Here is an 18,616-nt window from a genome sequence, read left to right on the forward strand (position 1 = left end):
AGCGGATTGGCGGAGAATTGGACAGAAGTCTTCAACCCATTCAGCTGGGGACAGCTCAAACACCACCAAAACGGGTCAAAGTTAAAGAACAAGCGCTAGCTGGCTGCTCATGAATGGATAATGATGACAACCGTAGAACGCGATGAACATGATGAACTGATGAAATCACCCGCTAAGAATTCCAACAGTTTTTTTTAGTCGTACACAAATGTCAGTCTGTTTAGGATGTTGCGTTGAATGGAATCCGGATTCAGTAAAGAACATCGTTCTCTCGTCTATTCACGGATGTTGTTGATCCGTTGGTGCATGGTGAACAATAGATCTTACGAACGCCAGCAAAGGACTCCGACTAATACTTGACATCCTACTACACTGCAATGATTCTCTTCGCCGATTTTATCTTCGGATTATTGCGGGAAATATGATGGGTGGAGCGGACCTAGTGTGTTGGTTAGAAAACTTGACTATCACGCCGAGAACCTGGGATGGAATCCCACTCCCGATAAAAAAATGTGAGTTCTTCCTTCGGAAGGGAAGTAAAGCATGGGTCCCGAGATGAAACTAGCCTAGGGCTAAAAATCTCGTTAATACAGATAAAAAAAAAATATGATGGGTATTCAAACAATCTATCTGTGTTAATCGCGAGATATTGTACACTAGAAAATGTAATGATGGTAACTGTGGCTCAGGGAGCGTTTATATGAAAGAGCAGAGTGAAGTTACAGGGGATCATAAGTGGTTTAAGGGAATGTACCAGGAGATCGCAGAAGTGTTTCAGGCGGCCCCAGCGGGTTTCAAAGGGTTACCTGAAGGTCCCAGGGACGTTTCAGTATAAGGGGTACCATGAGATCTCAGTGGCATTTCAAGGATGAGGTCCTAGGAGATCTCAGGGGCGTTTTAGGCAGTCCGAGCCAGTTTCGAAGGGGTGTTTCAAGGGAGTCTGATGGGGTTTCAAGGGCGTTCATGGAGGTCTCAATGGGTTGCAAGAGGGTACCAGGAGATCTCAGAGTTGTAAGTGGTACCTGGAGGTGTCAGGGGTGTTCCGAAGGGTTTTCAGAGGCATTAAAAGGGGTCCGATGGTCTTTCAGGGGCGTTTCAGGAGGTCCTAGGATGGTTTCAGGTGGTTTCTGAGGCACTTCAAGGCGTCTCAGGGGTTTCCAGAGGAGTTCCAAGTCTCAGGACTGTTTCAAAGGTATTTCAGGGAGTTTCAGGGGGTACCAGAAGATCTTTGAGGCATTTCAAAATGGTATCAAGGGGTTTTAGATGTACTTAAAGGTCTCAGGTGCGTTTAATGTGGTCTCTGGGTCGTAACAGAGGGCTTAAGACAGTTTCAGGGGAATCAAAGGGGGTCTACAGGGTTGCAGGGGGTCTTAGGGAAATTCTAGGGGTCTTAGGAACTTTTCAAAGAGTCTCAGGGAGTTCCATGGGACTTCAGAGGCGTTCTAAAGAGGTACCAGGAGACTCTGGGGCGTTCCAAGGGGGTCCTAGGTGGTTTGAGGGGTACAACGAGATCTCAGGGGCGGTTAAAGGGGTCTCAGATTCGTCTTAGGGGTATTTCAGGGAGTCTCATGGGCGTTTGAGGGAGTTACACGGAGTACCATGAGATCTCAGGGGCGCTTCAATGAAGACCCAAGGGATCTCAGGATTGTCTCAAGGAAATCCCAGGGGGTTCAGGGGGTACCAGGACCAGGGGGTCAGGATCGCTTCTGACATCTCCTGCTACTCTCCTGAAACCTTTTTTTTTCTTAAGGACAGACTTGTTAGAATCCCAAAATGGACGCCGATTTTGGCACCTACTTACGATTTCGAGGGCACAAACCTCTTTGTAAACTAAACTAGCGCATCTGAGCTTCTCATTTTAAGCTTATTACAAGTGAGCAAGAACAGAATAATGAAATGCACTGTAATTTGAAGCTTGCTTCTTGAGATTTGCGCGTCTGAATTTCTGATGCACTGTTGAAGCGGTATTTTAAGACGTTTGTCCTTAACCCGGGGGGTTGGGAAATCTGCTCAACAGACTACTTTCTCCTCGACCTAATGAACATTTCCATGGTCGCCAAACTCTACGTATCTCCGGAACCACCATGAAGATATTGCTTCACAGAGGGGCTTGTGTACATTGCACCCTCAAGGTTAGCTGCGTAGTCCACCACGGTAGCATGCTGGCGCTTAGCCAGTTTCCCGGGTGGTCCTCACCACTCCCTTTGTCCTCGAAAGGTGGGCAGGATAAACCCCAAGTCCACACCCAACTATTTTGCAAGCATCAATAACTGATGCCTACGTACAACCCGATCGGACTTGCTGTATGCAAGGACTTCCTCTCCACGACCACTTAATCGCTGTAGTAAGGGTTGATTTCGACCGCAGGGCACCGGTATGATCTACGAAGCCGGCTCCGAACCCCTGGACCATTTCTTACATCGCGTCTCCGAGTCCACGCGTCACCTCCTCTGTAGCTCCAATGTGGGTGATAGCCGTTGAAACGGCATTCCAGCCAAACTCATCCCTACACATTCTCTGGACAAGATTTTCCGGAGTTGTGTCCTCTCCGCATGTGGCAAGCATGCGGCTACGCATTGTGCGAAAACGTGGGCACACGAACAAAACGTGTTCCGCCGTTTCCTCAAAACCAGCCGGAAGCAACCATGGCCTGAAATGAGCTGAATCACGTGGAATGTTACTTTCCCATGGCGCTTGTTAATTTAACTATCTACCCTCGGGATGACCCTATGGGTCGACCTTCCTTTGGTGGAACTGTCCCACGCACGCTGCCATTTGACCATGGAGGCCATCCTGGCAGTCCTGCGTATACCTCTTGTGCCGCGTATTTCGAAGCACTCCATGTCCTCTCTGATAAAAATGCCGATAGGTACCATACCAATGATGCAAATATAATAGGTTGACAAACAGTCAAAATTTGAGAATGTTTGATGCACTCTATTAAAAGTTACAAAATATTGAACTTTTTTTGTGAGAGAAAAAAAAATGTCTATCTCAAACATTTTGGCCACCCCCTGTATGTCTCGAATCGAAAAAAACATCATGACACTAATAATGGTTCTTTATAACTAAATTTAACATCACTTACCGGTATCTGGACGAACGTCCCATTGCTGACTTGAGGATATGCAAATAATGGCACGACAGGAACTGTTCCATTCTTGAGAAAAATTGGACCCTGGATGGGTGTTACCGTTGGCATACGAGAGTTTTTCCGATCTGCAAAGAAAAAAAAAAACAATAAATAACAAGGTGAGAAATCCCATTCGTTTCAACAAGGGAGACAAGAAAGCATCCGTGTGTGTCATATGGGGTTTTACCGCAATCGTCAGCCCATGTTCGCAAGTGCGATCTGTCGTTGTTTACAGTCGGTACACTATATCAGTACTTTCCAGTACATAAAGCCATATGGGGTGCTTCCCCCTCGGGAGAGATGCATCTCCACAGGCTCGAGCACCCCAAGCTTGTCCACACTTGGCATTTCTAATTACGGTAATCAATGCACCCATTTGGCTGCGATTAATTTCTCATGATACGGTGCGAAAAAAGTGTTCTCGAGGAACGTGCTTCGCACACACGCTGTTGTGTCATCCCGGCTCGCTAAGTGGATGAGCTCCGAAAGGCATCAATGCTTGTGAACTTCTAGGGGGAAAAATAATCAATGAAATAAATTTGCCTTCTTTGATTCCAAGAAGTTGCTTACATGCACTTTGCGTAGTTTTCCAGATGGATAAACTCAACGAATGGGAACGAAGTTCACAGTTGCAACACTGAAGTTGAATGTTATAAACCCTAAGGCTTTGTTCTTACAACAATCAAGAAACGACTGATCATCAACAAAGAGGGACTCCCTCCGCCCGCGTTCATATTTTGTCACCCTTGCAAATATGATCGATGATGTTGCTAACTCCCTCTCGAATCCTATTCATCCAATTTCCACGAATTAAAACGCCCTGCCTCCCATCCATCAGTCGTCATCCTATATGCAAACATAATCGTGTGCAGCCAAACAATTTGCATACAATGCCACTGTGTAGTTAGTTGTCGTGCCCAGTCGGTTTGATTTGGCACGTAGCACGCGCACTATGATCGTGCAACCGGTCACTCAAGTGACCATTAACGACCAATAAATTATCATACCGCGTGCGAATACTAAAACCCCAGAGACAGAAAAAAAAAGTTTGATCGATTGTCCTCGAAGGTCCAGACACGCACCGTCATCACCATCAGAGTCATCAGAGTGAAAACCAGTCAATAGGTCACAAATTGGTCGACCGACAGACAGCCTGTTTCGCAAAACTCACGAAATGAAAATAAAAGTTGATGCGTTTGGTATGTATGTACAGCTACTGCGCGGGACGTTTCAATCGCATTGTGATGACGAGTTTCAGCGAAGTCTTATCGGACAGTTGTATCAGTAAATAATGCTTTCAATTGAGAAATGCACAACAGTTGGTTAGGCTAAGTGAATTGATGCCAAATGTCTAGATATTGATGGAAGAATTCAAGTAAATCCACAAATGTTATTCACTCTATGCATTTTTTGCATAACTTCTCTGAAATGAGAAACATCTTGCTAAGGACCATTTTCGAAGGGTTCTAGTCAGGTCTGTTCAATGTGGAACCAGTTCCAGGGATCTCGGAATGTGGTCAATGAATTGTGTAACGACAATAAATATTACTGTGAAGTTTATTCCGAAAGTGGGCCGTGCGTCGTATGAAGAAGCAAAGAGTTTCAGACTTATCAGTTTGACCTCTTTTCTTCTGAAATGCTTAGAACGCATTGTAGTTCATCACATCCGTGATGTTCATCTGGCCAACGTGCCTCTTCATGTGAACCAACATGCCTACCAATCTGGTAAGTCCACTGTGACTCTTTACACAAGGTTGTTTACGATATCGAGAAAGCATTCGCTCAAAAGCAATCGTGTTTGGGTGTTTTCTTAGATATCGAGGGTGCCTTTGACAATGTGCCTTTCGATGCCATATTGGAAGCCGCACGGAGTCATAGTGTATCTCCAATGATTTCCAATTGGATTCATCAAATGCTCAATAACCGATATCTCTTCTCGACATTGCGTCTAGCAGGGATTAGAAAATTGAGTGTTTGTGGATGCCCCCAAGGGGAAGTCTTGTCACCGGAATCTCGTAGCAGATACGCTATTGAGGCAACTCAATAATAGCGGTTTTCCTACTTATGGTTTTGCCGACGACTACCTAGCATTATTAGTTGGTATGTGTATAACCACCCTTTTCGACCTGATGCAAAGCGCCCTTCAGGTAGTTGAGGTTTGGTGTCGCCAATATGGCCTTTCGGTTAATCCGAGTAAAACATCTATTGTTCTTTTTACGGAAAGGCAAAACCGGAATGGCGTTCGACCTTTGCGTCTCTTTGATTCTGAAATCGATGTGACTGAACAGGTAAAGTACGTTGGAGTCATTCTTGATTCCAAGCTTTCCTGGACCCCTCACATTGAGTTCAGAATCAAGAAAGCTTGTATGGCCTTCGGGCAATGCCGGCGAACCTTTGGTACAACTTGGGGTCTAAAACCCAAGTATATCAAATGGATCTACACAACTGTTGTTCGGCCCATATTGGCCTATGGATGTCTTGTGTGGTGGCAAAAGGGCGAAATGAGAACGATCCAATCAAAGCTAGGCCATCTCCAAAGGATGTGCTTAATGGCGATGTCTGGATCGTTCTCTTCAACTCCCACGGCAGCGCTCGAAGTTCTCTTTGACGTTGCTCCACTACACATTCATCTCAAACAAGAAGCACTTTCTTGCACTTACCGTTTACGAGTACTCGGTCTACTAGAGGAAACTCCTGTGAAACGTACATCAACACACACCTCGTTGTTTCCACTTTTGGTGAATTGGGATAAAATTGTCCTTGCTCCAAGTGATCTTACAATTGCTTGTAATTTTCCATATAGGACATTTTCCACGAAATTCCCTTCCCGGGAAGAGTGGACATCTGGATATCTGGAAAAAAGTATTTCAGACGGCATCGTATGTTACACTGATGGCTCCCTTCTCGAAGGTCGAGCAGGTGCTGGTGTTTTTTTCTCGTGAGCTAAGGCAGTATATGTCTTACTCACTTGGTAGAAACTGCACCGTTTTTCAGACCGAAATCTTTGCTCTTATGTGCGGAGTGCAATCAGCACTTCAGCAGCACGTAATGGGCAAAGTAATATACTTCTATTCAGATAGCCAGGCTGCTATTAAAGCACTTGCTTCGGCCAACTCCAGGTCAAAGATAGTTATCGCTTGTCGAACTCAAATCGAGGAGCTGAATTCAGCAAACGCTGTTCATCTTGTATGGGTACCTGGCCATTCTTCCATCGCTGGAAATGAATTGGCTGATGAGTTAGCTCGCACTGGAGCATCGCATGACTTCATTGGCCCTGAGCCAGCTATTCCGATATCGAAGTGTTGGGTAAAGCTTCAGATTCACACCTGGACTGCCACTCAACACAGACAATACTGGAATAGTTTTTAGTCATGTCATCAAACCAAATTGTATTGTACTGAGCCATCTCCAAGGGTGGCGAAGTATCTAACAAATCTGTCAAAGCATAATTGCAGCATTCTGGTCATAATTGCAAGCATTGACTGGCCACTGCCGACTCAGCTATCACATGGCAAATATTCAGCAAGCTGATTCATTTGCATGTGATAGCTGTGAATCCGATTATGGAACTTCGTATCATTTGATATGTAACTGTCCAGTTTTTGCGCAACTGCGTTTCCGAGTATTCGGTAAACACTTATTAAGTGAAACTGACTTCAGAGACCTGAATATTCAGGACAGGATATTCTGTTGTTCTTAACCCGCTGTGGTAAAGAGCTATAGGCTCTCTTTCGCTTTATGCGTTATTACAGTGCCCTTTTCAGGGCGCTGTTTAAACCCATTGTGGTACGCTTATGCGTTAGCATCCTCTTCCAGGGTACTTTTCCTATTTCCCTACCTGTCCTTATCCCCATCCAAATCCTTTTTCCTTCCTTTTCCCTTAGGTAAATGATGAAATAGGCTATTAGGGTAAGAAATCAAACTTTGAACTAGTCAAATTGTAATCTTAATTTGAACCATTTCAAAATTCATTAAAAAGACGTACTTTTCAAGCAAATATTGTCCCGAAAAAGATGTTAAACAGCTTTCCGTAATATAACCTGATAACATTGACTTTAAAAGCATTGAAAAAAAGCGTTTTTGTCATGGAAAACAGGCAATTGAAAAATCACTGTGATTTCACCTATTTCCCCCAAGAGAAAGCACATTTTCGGTGCACTCGTACAGCTCATGCATTGTATCACACGCAATATGTGAACACGTCAAATGAAAGCTTATTTATCGTAGAATCGACCAACCGAATAATATTCCGCATTATTTGTCATTAAATTATCAAGTTTAAGTGATTCTTACTTGGAGAATGTTATCTTAAGTTGAACCATTTGTAATCTAAATTTGAACTAGTAAACGGGGGTGAGCTTCTAGTGTTGGCCTGTAGATTGCGCTAGTGGTTGCTTTGTTTACTCTTGGGGGATGAAAAAATCCAAATTTAGTTTCCAAATTCCTACAGAATTTCGAACATTCTGAGTTGAGATTCCACTGCCTAATGAAAAATAGGTATGAGAATTAGCAGATTCATGTGATTTTTTATTGTTTAGCATGGAATTGGCTGTTTTGTGAGTTGCTCGAGCTGCTGCCGCCAGTAGTTCAAATTTAGATTAAGGACAGACTTGTTAGAATCCCAAAATGGCCGCCACAATGGCCGACTTTGGCACCTACTCACGATTTCGAAAGCACAAATCTCTTCGTAAACAAAACCAGCGCATCTGAGCTTCTCATTTTAAGCTTATTACAAGTGAGCAAGAACGGAATAATGAAATGCACTGTTGTTTGAAGCTTACTTCTTGAGATTTGTGCGTCTGAAGTTCTGATGCACTATTGAAGCGGGATTTCAAGACGTTTGTCCTTAAAATTGGTTCAAATTATGATTACGATGGTTCAAATTAAGATTAAAATCATTGTTGATGAAAAATCAAATATTTCAATGATATTCGGTGCAAATACAAACTTTTTACCATTTAACAGAAAGCTTATACCCGTGGCTTTCATGTACATACGATTTTGCCGTAGTAAATTATTTCCATGTGGGAGAAAATATCACTTAAAATTTGCACTGCTTCAGAAAGCCTCAATTTGGTTCAAATTTTGATTACCTACCCTATTTTGGCGATGGCACAAATGTCTCAAATGGAGGATAACGTGCCTCTGGAGCCGGCCTTCTGATACCTGATAACTGATACCTCCACCAAATGTTCCTATAGAAATTCCATCAAGAATTGCAACAGGAGTTCCGCCGATATTTTTTGCGGGAATTCCACTGAAAATTATACTACAAACTCAAACGAGAGTTCCACTAGTGTTTCCACCAGGAATTCCAGGAATTCCCCGCAGGAGTTCCTCCAGGAAATTCAACGAGAAACTCTTAAGGAACTTCGCCGGTACTTTCGCCGACACTTTCATTAGTTCTGATCGAAAGAGGAGTTCCACCTCAAATTTCTGCATGAGTACCACCGCAATTTCCCACAGGTGTCCCATCAAGAAATCATCTAGTACTTCCAACGAAAATTGCTCTAAAAGAATCATCGGAAATTCCTCTCGGAGTTCATCCGGAAATTCTTCCGCCGGCAATTCCTTTGAAAGTTCCACTGGGAATTGTTCTTGAAGCATTCCCCTCTAGGGGTTCCTCAGAAAAATTCTTTGGCAGTTCCACCGGAAGTGTCTTTAAGAATTCCGAAAAAAAAATTTCTAGGAGTTTCACTATTTTTTTTTTTAGTTTCACAAATTATTTCGCAAGGAGATCTATTAGGAAATCCTCTAGGAGTTCCTCAGGGAATTTCTGTGAGAGTTTCACTTATCCTCCTCTTTTTGGCGTAACGTCCTCACTGGGACAAAGCCTGCTTCTCAGCTTAGTGTTCTATGAGCACTTCCACAGTTATTAACTGAGAGCTTCCTCTGCCAATGACCATTTTGCATGTGTATATCGTGTGGCAGGCACGAAGATACTCTATGCCCAAGGAAGTCAAGGAAATTTCCTTTACGAAAAGATCCTGGACCGACCGGGAATCGAACCCGTCACCCTCAGCATGGTCATGCTGAATACCCGTGCGTTTACCGCCTCGGCTATATGGGCCCCTTATCCTCCTCCGCTAATATCCAGCTATTGTTGTATGGAGCTTACAGAAGGAATTACAGCAGGAATCTCTCTAGGAGTTCCAGCAGGGATTCGTCTGGGAGTTCTAAAGAGAATTTCTCTATGAGTTCCACCAATTATTTCTCAAATTTCCACGGGGAAGTTCAGCAGGAATGCTTGTGGGAATTGTACTACCCAAGAATTCTTCTCCACGCAACATTTTTCCAGAAATTCCTCTAGAAGTTTGGAAGGGAATTTCTCCAGGAATTCTTCCAAGTTTTCCTCAGGGAAATTCTCTAGGAGCTCCCGGGAATTCCTTTTGGAGTTCGACCGGAATTTTCTTAAGCAGTTTCACCAGAAATTGCATTTGAAGTACCAAATAGAATTTCTTAAATAGTTCCACCGATTGTTTATGTAGAAGTTCATCTGGAAAATATGTTATGAGTTCCGCAAGGAATTTCCCCAGTAATTACTTTGAGAGTTCCGCCCTAAATTCCCGCAGAAGTTACATGGGGAATTTAAGTTTAACCATATATTGTTCTAGAAAAGGGGTTCTCAAATTTTACTATCTTGCGACCAACATTTGATCGTAAAGAATTTTGCAACCCACCCCGGGTAGAGGAAAAGAGCTCAATAATAGCATATTTTGATATTGAGATCAAAATGTGATATTGGTTTGATTGATATAAGAGATAAAAGATCTGAAAATAATATCTAAAATTTACTCCTGGAACATCATCAACAGATCATAATTAGATCTTGTAAGATCTAGCCAATAGCAGCAAGCTATTCGTTTGATCTTGAAATATCAAATATTGATATTGTTCAGATGTTCCAGGAACATTTTTCAGATATTATTTTCAGATCTTTTATCTCTTATATCAATCAAACCAATATCACGTTTTGATCGTCTGTATTTCACCTCTACCCGGGACCAGTACGGATTTTCGAAACATTTTGAACTGAATGGTGCACGGTATGTCTGAACTAGCAGATTACAACAATAGAATGTGCATCGGGCTTCTTTCCACAGAATATCAGTATTTATGATATATTATCACATGCGGAAACTTTTAAAATATTTCACTTTTAAAATGTTTCATCATGAAACTTTTCAAATATTTCATTGCATATTTCATAATCACATTTCATGTAATCGCTTAGCCAACTGTTCTGATTGTGAATATACAGTAGAACGGTAGTAATAATCAAATGTTTGGATTTGCTGATTTTTATTATTCTGAACCTTCTGAAACTATTGCTGCAGAAGCTGTCACTAACTTCTGCGTGTAAATCTAACTGAAAGTACAAACTGCAAGCAACAAGTTGAAGTCATGCATTGCAGAATATATGAAAAGATCGGAACTTTCTACAGGATTAACCACCTTCTGATAGTGAACTTATGCAAAACGATTTCGGAACTATGTAATAGATTCCAGAACGCTGATAGTAGCGTCGATATTCAATATATTTCGGACTGAGACTAATGATATAAAAGTTTGAACAGAATTTAAGAGAAACTCCATTTTGAGAAAAGTTCTGCCGATTCTCCAAGAGAATAGATATTCGAAAATCTTAAAAATGCCTACCCATGAAATATGTTATACATTGTGGATGACATTTATCACTATGCCGCCAAAACCTTCGCGACCCGACAAGAATCAGCCCGCGACCGACCAGTATGTCGCTTCTAGTATTTCCGCGGGGAATTCAGCGAGAATCTTTTAGGAGTTACACCGGAAATTGCTTTAGGCAGTGCTGCTGCTCAGTGCTTAAAATGTCATTTCAACAAATCTAATTTCAACCACATCCAGCTCATTTTAGATTTAGAAGCTCAACCTGAGAATATGGTATATGAAAAACTTGTGCGACTAGACCAGTTCTACAAGAAAGTCACGGAAAATCCGCTCTTTTTTGAATATTTAAGATAAATGTCACGGATGTGATTGAATTTAGATATGTCGAAATGACATTTTCAGCACTGCTAGGCAGCATCCATTAAATACGTAACGCTTAATTTTCTGACCCTTCCTCCATGATGGATTCCTGTGTGAAGATCCTAAACGCCAGTAACGCTCGTCCGTATTCTTTTATCTCCCTAGAACGTTACGTAATTTGTGGATGACGCCATAGGAACTTGATCGGGACCACCGTGAATTTCTGAATAAGTTCTAGAGGGAATTTCTGTAGGAGTTTCAATAGGAATTCTTCTAGAAGTTCTACCGAGAATTCCTTTCTCTAGGAGTTCCACCAGGGATTAGTGTAGGAGTTTGAAAAAGAATTTATCTATGAGTTCCGCCAATTATTTCTCAAATTTCCTCGGGAAAATTCGGCAGGAATGCTTGTGGGAATCCCACCGGGAATTCTTCCCGAAGTTTTCCTAAATTTACACATATCTCCGAAAACTCCTCTAGGAGTTTCAAAGGGAATTTGTCCAAGAACTCCTCAAATGATTTCTCCTAGTGTTCCTCAAGAAAATTTCTATGGGAGTTTCAATAGGAATTCTTCTAAAAGTTCTACCGAGAATTCCTCCAAGAGTTTCACAAGAAATTGCCCTAGCAGTTCATTCAGATTTTTTTTTTCAGAGTTGCAACGACAATTTCTCTAGAAGTTCAACCGTGATTTTTTTTTTTTCAGATGTACCACCGCTAGCATTTCTCTAGGAGATCTACCACAAATGATTGTAGCAGTTACACTGGGAACTTTTCTAAAAAATTCACCAGAAGTTCCTCTCGAAATTTCACAAAGTATTGCTCTTCCCGGGAGTTCTACAAGCGTTCTATCGGGAATTCCTTCATGAGTACCACTAGAAATTTCTCTAGAAGGAGTACTCTAATTACTCTAAGAGTTTTACCGTAGATCCGTTTAGTTTGTAACCTTCAACGAAGTTTACACCTTTAATCCTTAATTGCTAGACTTTTGATTCAGGTTTGACATAAAGGAACTAGAAAATGTATTGTTAATAAAATTTAAAAAAAAAAAAGAAAAACGACAGAAGTAGGTGAAAACGTCAAAAGACGAGCTAGTTTGTATAAAGCTTAACTTCGTTCGAATAAAAAAAAACAGCACATGTTGTTCGTTAGAACCGATAGAGCGCTCTAGAGTAGGGAAAAAGACTCTGCTTTTCAACCGGCGACTGCTGAGAAGCTGATGTAACTGATGGAATCGCCAGGCGCGTGTTGATGCGTAAGGCGTGCTGGAAATGGTTTACCGATCAGGGATATAAGCGGGCTTTGCCCCTAGAACAGTCTCTTATTCGTGGCCGGAAAGTTCATCAGAACGGAGTGTTTTTTAAAAGTTATATTTTTAGTGACTCGTTGCATAAAGTCGGTCTGCTAATTGTAAAAGAGTTGTGCCTCGCAGCCGAGCAGCGTTGTCGGATATAGTGAAGAAGGCAAATCAGTTCCTCCAAGCCAATTTCGGGACATACGATCCTAAAGTGTTCTAGATGATTTACACTACCGTCATTAGAAGTTCTGGTGTTCGCACCGCTTTCCAAAGTGCCAGAGTGCCGTCCGTTACCACACGGCTGTATCAAGAGCTCCTGTAATACCGAAGAACCCCAACGACCCCCCCCCCCCCCCTTTTCATTGGATGGGGAACTACGTACCCGGTCAAGCTACGACGAACGCCACAGACGCAGATCGCTACGGTTGCCAAGGATCCGGAAAAGCAGTGAGTCAGAGAAAAAGTGTAGCTAAACCGTTGAATAAAAGAATTTTGTACGTATCGAATTAAATTGTTGGTTTACATGTGCTTAGAGGTGATAAGAGGTGTATCTTATTAGAATGTTGCCATTTCATGCAACGTAAGTATTCCTTAGTGCGATAAGGCCGACCCTGAGAGTTTAATAGTCCGAGGTGAGTTAGTTAAGGGCGTACGGACGTCCACTCCATAGACGTATGGACGTCGCGGGAAGTTTCAAGTTTAACTTCTTCCCCCTGTAAAAGCTCAGCTGCACACATGCTGTGTAAATTCCTCCAAGAGATCCTCTGACAACTCCTTCAGAGCTACGACAGAGAATTTCTATACAGAGTTCCTGTGGATTTTTTTTCTAGAGTTTACAGTTGAAATTGAAGAGAATCAGCTAACACTTATATGTTTTTTTTCGTTTCGGTCTGGGTCTTTGACTCTCCTCATCAGCACCGACGAACCGACGTGACAGTGGTGATTCAAAACTGTCTTCTCCGCTCTATCGAAAACGATCTAAACGGCTCGACGATCAGGATCTAACTATCTAACTTGAACATGATAGAATAAAGATCGTGCAAAACGAGATTAGAGATTTTTAAGCATTGCATTGTGATTTTCGAGCGGTAACAAGAAGCTTCGATTTTGAGTTGGTAATAATTGATTATTCTCTAACTAAAAAGTACGCAACAAATTCAGCTTCCGTTTTGTCTGCAACAAAAATATTTGAGATCATGTCTCTATCTGTTACCAGATGGGGTGTCTTAGGTTGGGATAATGAGTAATCGCCGCGCCTTCTTTGTCGCTTGTTTCGTGCCTCTTTTGTCTGACAATTTTCTTCACTGTTCGTGGGAAGTTATCAATCCGGCTTCATCGACGGCCGGTCGACAACGAACCAGATCTTCACCAGATGGCAAATCCTCCAGAAGTGCCGTGAATACCAGGTCCCAACGCATTACCTGTTCATCGACTTCAAAGCAGCATACGACAGTATCGACCGCGCAGAGCTATGGATAATCATGGACGAAAGCGGCTCTCCTGGAAAGCTGACTAGACTGATTAAAGCAATGATGGGCGGTATGCAAAACTGCGTAAGGGACTCGGGTGAACTATCCAGTTCATTCGAATCTCACCGGGGACTGCGACAAGGTGACGGACTTTTATGCCTACTTTTCAACATCGCTCTGGAAGGAGTGATGTGACGAACCGGGCTCAACAGCCGGGGAACGATGTCCACAAAATCCGGTCAATTTGTGTGCTTTGCGGAAAATAGTGGAATATTACCGCCAGAGCATTTTTAACGGTGGCAGAGCTAAACACCCGCCAGACGCGAAGCAGCAAAGGGCGGTCTGTTGATTAATGCGTCAAAAACAAAGTACATGCTGGTAGGCGAAGCCAAGCACGACTTGGTCCGCCTGGGTAGTTATGTGACGATAGTCGGGAATACCTTCGAGGTAGTGAAGGAATTCGTCTACCTCGGTTCCTCACTGACGGCTGACAACAATGTCAGTCGTGAAATTCGAAGGCGCATCATCAGTGGAAGTCGTGCCTACTACGGGCTCCAGAAGAAGCTGCGGTATAAAAAGATTCACCCATGCACCAAGTGCACCATGTAAAACACGCTAATAAGACCGGTGGTCCTTTACGGACACGAGACATGGACCATGCTCAAGGAGGCCCTTCAAGCACTCGGAGTTTTTGAGCGACACGTGCTAAGAACGATATTCGGCGGTGTGCATGAGAATGACGTGTGGCGGATAAGGATGAACCACGAGCTCGCTGTACCTACGTTACGGCGAACCGAGCATCCAGAAGGCGGCCAAAGCCGGAAGGATACGGTGGGCAGGGTATGTTGCAAGAATGCCGGATAGCAGCCCTGTAAAGTTGGTGTTTGAGATTGATCTGGTTGGCACAACAAGGTATGGAACGCAGAGCACACCGAGGATGCAGAGTATTTGTATCGTACCATAGCTGATTATGTCTTATCTTAAATATGATGTTGAGCAAATAAATGTATGTGTGTGTATGTATGCTTTATTATTGTTGTCACATCCCTTTTCAAATTCATACTACACCAATTTCTCAATTTTGCACCACGCTCACCATAATTTTCCTACCCTAATAATTGTACTATATCGCAACAAAGTTGTTGAAATGAGATGTAGAGCCACTCGTTGAATAATATTCAAGCACTTCCTGACTTGAGAATCCCCCCTCCGATCGATGATTTCCTCTCTAGCCACCACCCCACAGCTTCAATCAGGCTGCTACGTACATATGAACGTACCTTGCATCTCAAATACCAGTTTCATTGAGACGCATGCATCGTCCCATCGTCGTCATCATCGATCAACGACGACGCGTTTGATACTCCCATTACCGGTTTAGATAAGTGCGCCCACCGATCTACCACCCCGATCGACACCCGCCAAGAAGCCGTATGGCACACGCCTCCTTCATTGAACGGCTGCTGCGCTATGGCGTGCCGCCACGGTCGCCTTCAATCGTCTTCTAAGCGAACTTCATTCTACAGCCGCGGCGCGACGGCGAGCCGGGTGATGATAGGCTGTAATTCACGCGCGCGGTACCTAGGTAGCTACCGTATGTGGAATCTGACGGAAATGAGCTTGGAATGCGGTGTGTATGTGATTGATGATTTGATGAGGATCAATGCAGTTACGTCAGGCTATCTAGATGCCTATAAAATACCGCGGATCAAAAATTGAAAGTCAAGGTTGTTTACCGCTACATATCGGAATCAGGTTTGTCAAACTCCCACCTCACCCAGCGAGTGTGATTCATACTCTGTGGCGGGGGTTCTCAACCTTATTCCAAGAGAGAGTTTCGTCTTGGACAAGTCATCTTAATTGCACGTCGGTCTGACAGTATGGGTGACTCGGAAATATAACAGTGCAATGTTCAATTTGCACTTATAACGTTTAGCTAATTATTCAATAACTGCGAAAATCCATCACCTTGAAAAGATAATATTATAGCATTCAGCGCCCAATACTGCGTGAACTACTACCATTAAGAACTGCTATACTTCTCGCGCAAGACAACTGCCTTCCTTTTGCAGCAAGATCGTTTCAAACGCCTTCACCTAACCCAGACTCGACAAAGCTTAGCAACGTTCTCTACAACCACAGACCGGGAACACCCCCAGTTTGTTTTCTTCTAACGACAACGTCTCTACGTTGCATGTATCTATATGCAAATACAATTGCGCACATAGTTAACAAAACGTATTGAAATTCAAATGCATTTACAACTTCCGACAGCCGTAAATTGTGGTTGACATTTGGGCGACGACGACGTAAGTACTTGCGGGAGATAAATCATCTGGTCGATGCCGTTTGTTCTGTCCTCCTAACGACACAGTAGCTCTCGGCTAGACACTTACCTGCCAGGTAAAACGGAGAAAATGTTTTTAAATTGAACTTCAAAGTCACCACTTCAGCACCGCGCGCGCTTCCGACACACACTTTCGAGCAGCAGGTCTAGACTAGGCGGTTGAATCGATCTGAAGCTTATCTCTCGCGAGATGATACTGAGCTCTGACTTCCGAACGGAACGCGGCGGGCTGAGACTATATTTGCTAGCTATAGATGCTACAACGTCGAGAGAGTGCTAATGTATGGTGTCTAATAATTGCAGCATCCAGCTAATTAGTAACCTCGAATCGACTCCCGCTCGAGAGTGCAATACAAACAAACACTATCGGTGATGATGGGAGACGATTCCTAGGAAGAGTTTTTTCTCAGCGGTGCACAGTGGTTGCGAGATTGTCAAAGGCTTTAAAAAATGATGATCATAGACAATTTTATCGACATCGAATTAAAGACAATGATGAACGCTCAGGTAGGCACACAAGAGGGATTCAGACCGACGATTTGAAAGTGCGACGCCCACGTACTGACGAATGAAAACGGAGAACGAATGATCGATTTTGCCATCTCCAAGAACATGGCGAATCGCAGCATCTTCTTCCAACGCGGTACAACCTAGAGCGACGGAAGCAACCACATGTCACCTTAGCATACACGCAGAGTCGCGAAGCAGTGTTGCCAGACGAGAGTGAGCTTGATGTGACCCATCTAGGGGACTGCTGAATTACAGTAAAAATAGCTACTTGAGTAGCTATCAACGACGCAGCCGTGACCACATTGGGCCGAGTGCAGAGCGGTTTTGTAGGAGGAGATAAACGCAGCGTGCACGTTGATGCACAGCGTCGAACGATCGAACAGAAGCGGAAACAATATATCTGCCTCTATTGAGAGAAAAAACACCGTCTGGGAGATGCGAAGTGCGAGACAATAGAACTGCAGTGCATTTCCCAAGAAACACGGCAGTTCTATCAGAAGCAACGGTTTCTAGCCGCGAGCTTTAATCTGCAGTTATAAAGATGTTAGCCTCCAGATGGACGAGCGTGAGTGATTAAAAGGTGGAAGCAGCACATCGATGACCACCTGAATGGTGAGGGAAGCGCAGACATGAAGTACCAAGGCAGCTAAAGAAATGTCTACGTCAGCGCAGCAGGGAGCAGCAACGAACCAACTCCCACGCTGAGAGACGTTAAAAATGGTTTCGGAACTGAACTCAAAGAAGTTGGCTAGCTCCTTGCACCGGCTAATAGTACGGATCTGGGAAACCGAACAGCTACCGGAGAAGTACAAACAAAGAAGGGGTCATATGCCGCATCTTCAAGAAAGCTGACAAGTTGGACTGTGAGAATCTCTGAGCGATCACCATTCTGAATGCCGCCTACAAAGTGTTATCCCTGATAATCTTTCATCGTCGTTCATAGGTGAAGAAGCTACTGACTCAGCAAGTAAATCAAGCCGGTTTCGTCGAAGGCCGATCGATAATGGACCAGATATTTCTCGTATGGCAAATCGTCCGTATATGCCGTGAACATCAGATCCCCATGCTTCATCGATTTAAAGTTATCGGCATTCCCAAGAAGCTTACAAGATTTATAAAAGCAATGATGGACGGCGTGCAAAGTTGCGTGAAAATTTCACATTGCAGTGACTCTAGTCTTAGGCGTCTAAGTACTTGTTACCGTCCGTTGAACTAGTCTGCATACCTATTAAGTCAGTTTCAAAGGGTTTAGTTTTAAGTCAAACATTAGAAAAACATTGCCCAGCTAGAATCTGGACGCAAGGTATAATTTAATTTGTAATTTGTAAGTTTATTTATACGGTAGCCTGTTAGTGTACAAACTTTAAATCAGCTCAAGGAATCGAACATTATAGAAACAAAATACATTTTTAATTTGGAAACTACAGGGAATAGACAAAATGATCGGGACAGGCAAAATTTTCACTTTTCAAAAAATGTTCAACTAGCTATAACTTTTTGGAAAGTGTATCAAATATTCTCAAATTTTTACTGTAAGTTCACCAACTAGTTGCGTATCAGTGGTCCGAGTTTGGGAAAGATCGGGCTATTCTCCATGAAGTTATAAAGATTCTTGAAAAAGGTATAATTATGCGATAGCCAACTTTGAACTCCGGATTCAATGAACCGAATGCAATGAAATTTTGACCATTAATGACTTATATAATGAGCTATGAAAAACGTTTGACTTAAAATTTAAATTTAAATGATTAGATTATTTTTCTAATAAAACACCAACTTATCCAAAATTTCAACATCGTTTCAAAATTCACGATGCAAATTATAGTTCATTTAATTTCCCTCTAATTGACTTATATATA

The 18,616-nt window shown here is 42.9% G+C and overlaps 1 protein-coding gene and 1 long non-coding RNA gene across 2 annotated transcripts in view; one reads left to right on the forward strand and one right to left on the reverse strand.

Moving 5' to 3' along the window:
• LOC109419928 (protein spaetzle 3) overlaps positions 1 to 16,480 on the reverse strand; it is a 35,537-nt gene extending 19,057 nt beyond the window's left edge. The window contains exons 1-2 of the mRNA XM_062850282.1: positions 16,297 to 16,480; positions 3,089 to 3,219 (exon numbers count right to left, since the gene is read on the reverse strand). Of these exons, the coding sequence (XP_062706266.1) occupies positions 3,089 to 3,202 (114 nt within the window). The 5' untranslated portion in view covers positions 3,203 to 3,219; positions 16,297 to 16,480. The remainder of the gene's footprint in view (positions 1 to 3,088; positions 3,220 to 16,296) is intronic.
• LOC134287712 (uncharacterized) overlaps positions 1 to 18,616 on the forward strand; it is a 582,424-nt gene that overhangs the window by 211,558 nt on the left and 352,250 nt on the right. The window lies entirely within an intron of this gene.

The sequence above is a fragment of the Aedes albopictus genome, chromosome 2 (genome assembly GCF_035046485.1).
Source record: "Aedes albopictus strain Foshan chromosome 2, AalbF5, whole genome shotgun sequence".
NCBI lineage: Eukaryota > Metazoa > Arthropoda > Insecta > Diptera > Culicidae > Aedes > Aedes albopictus.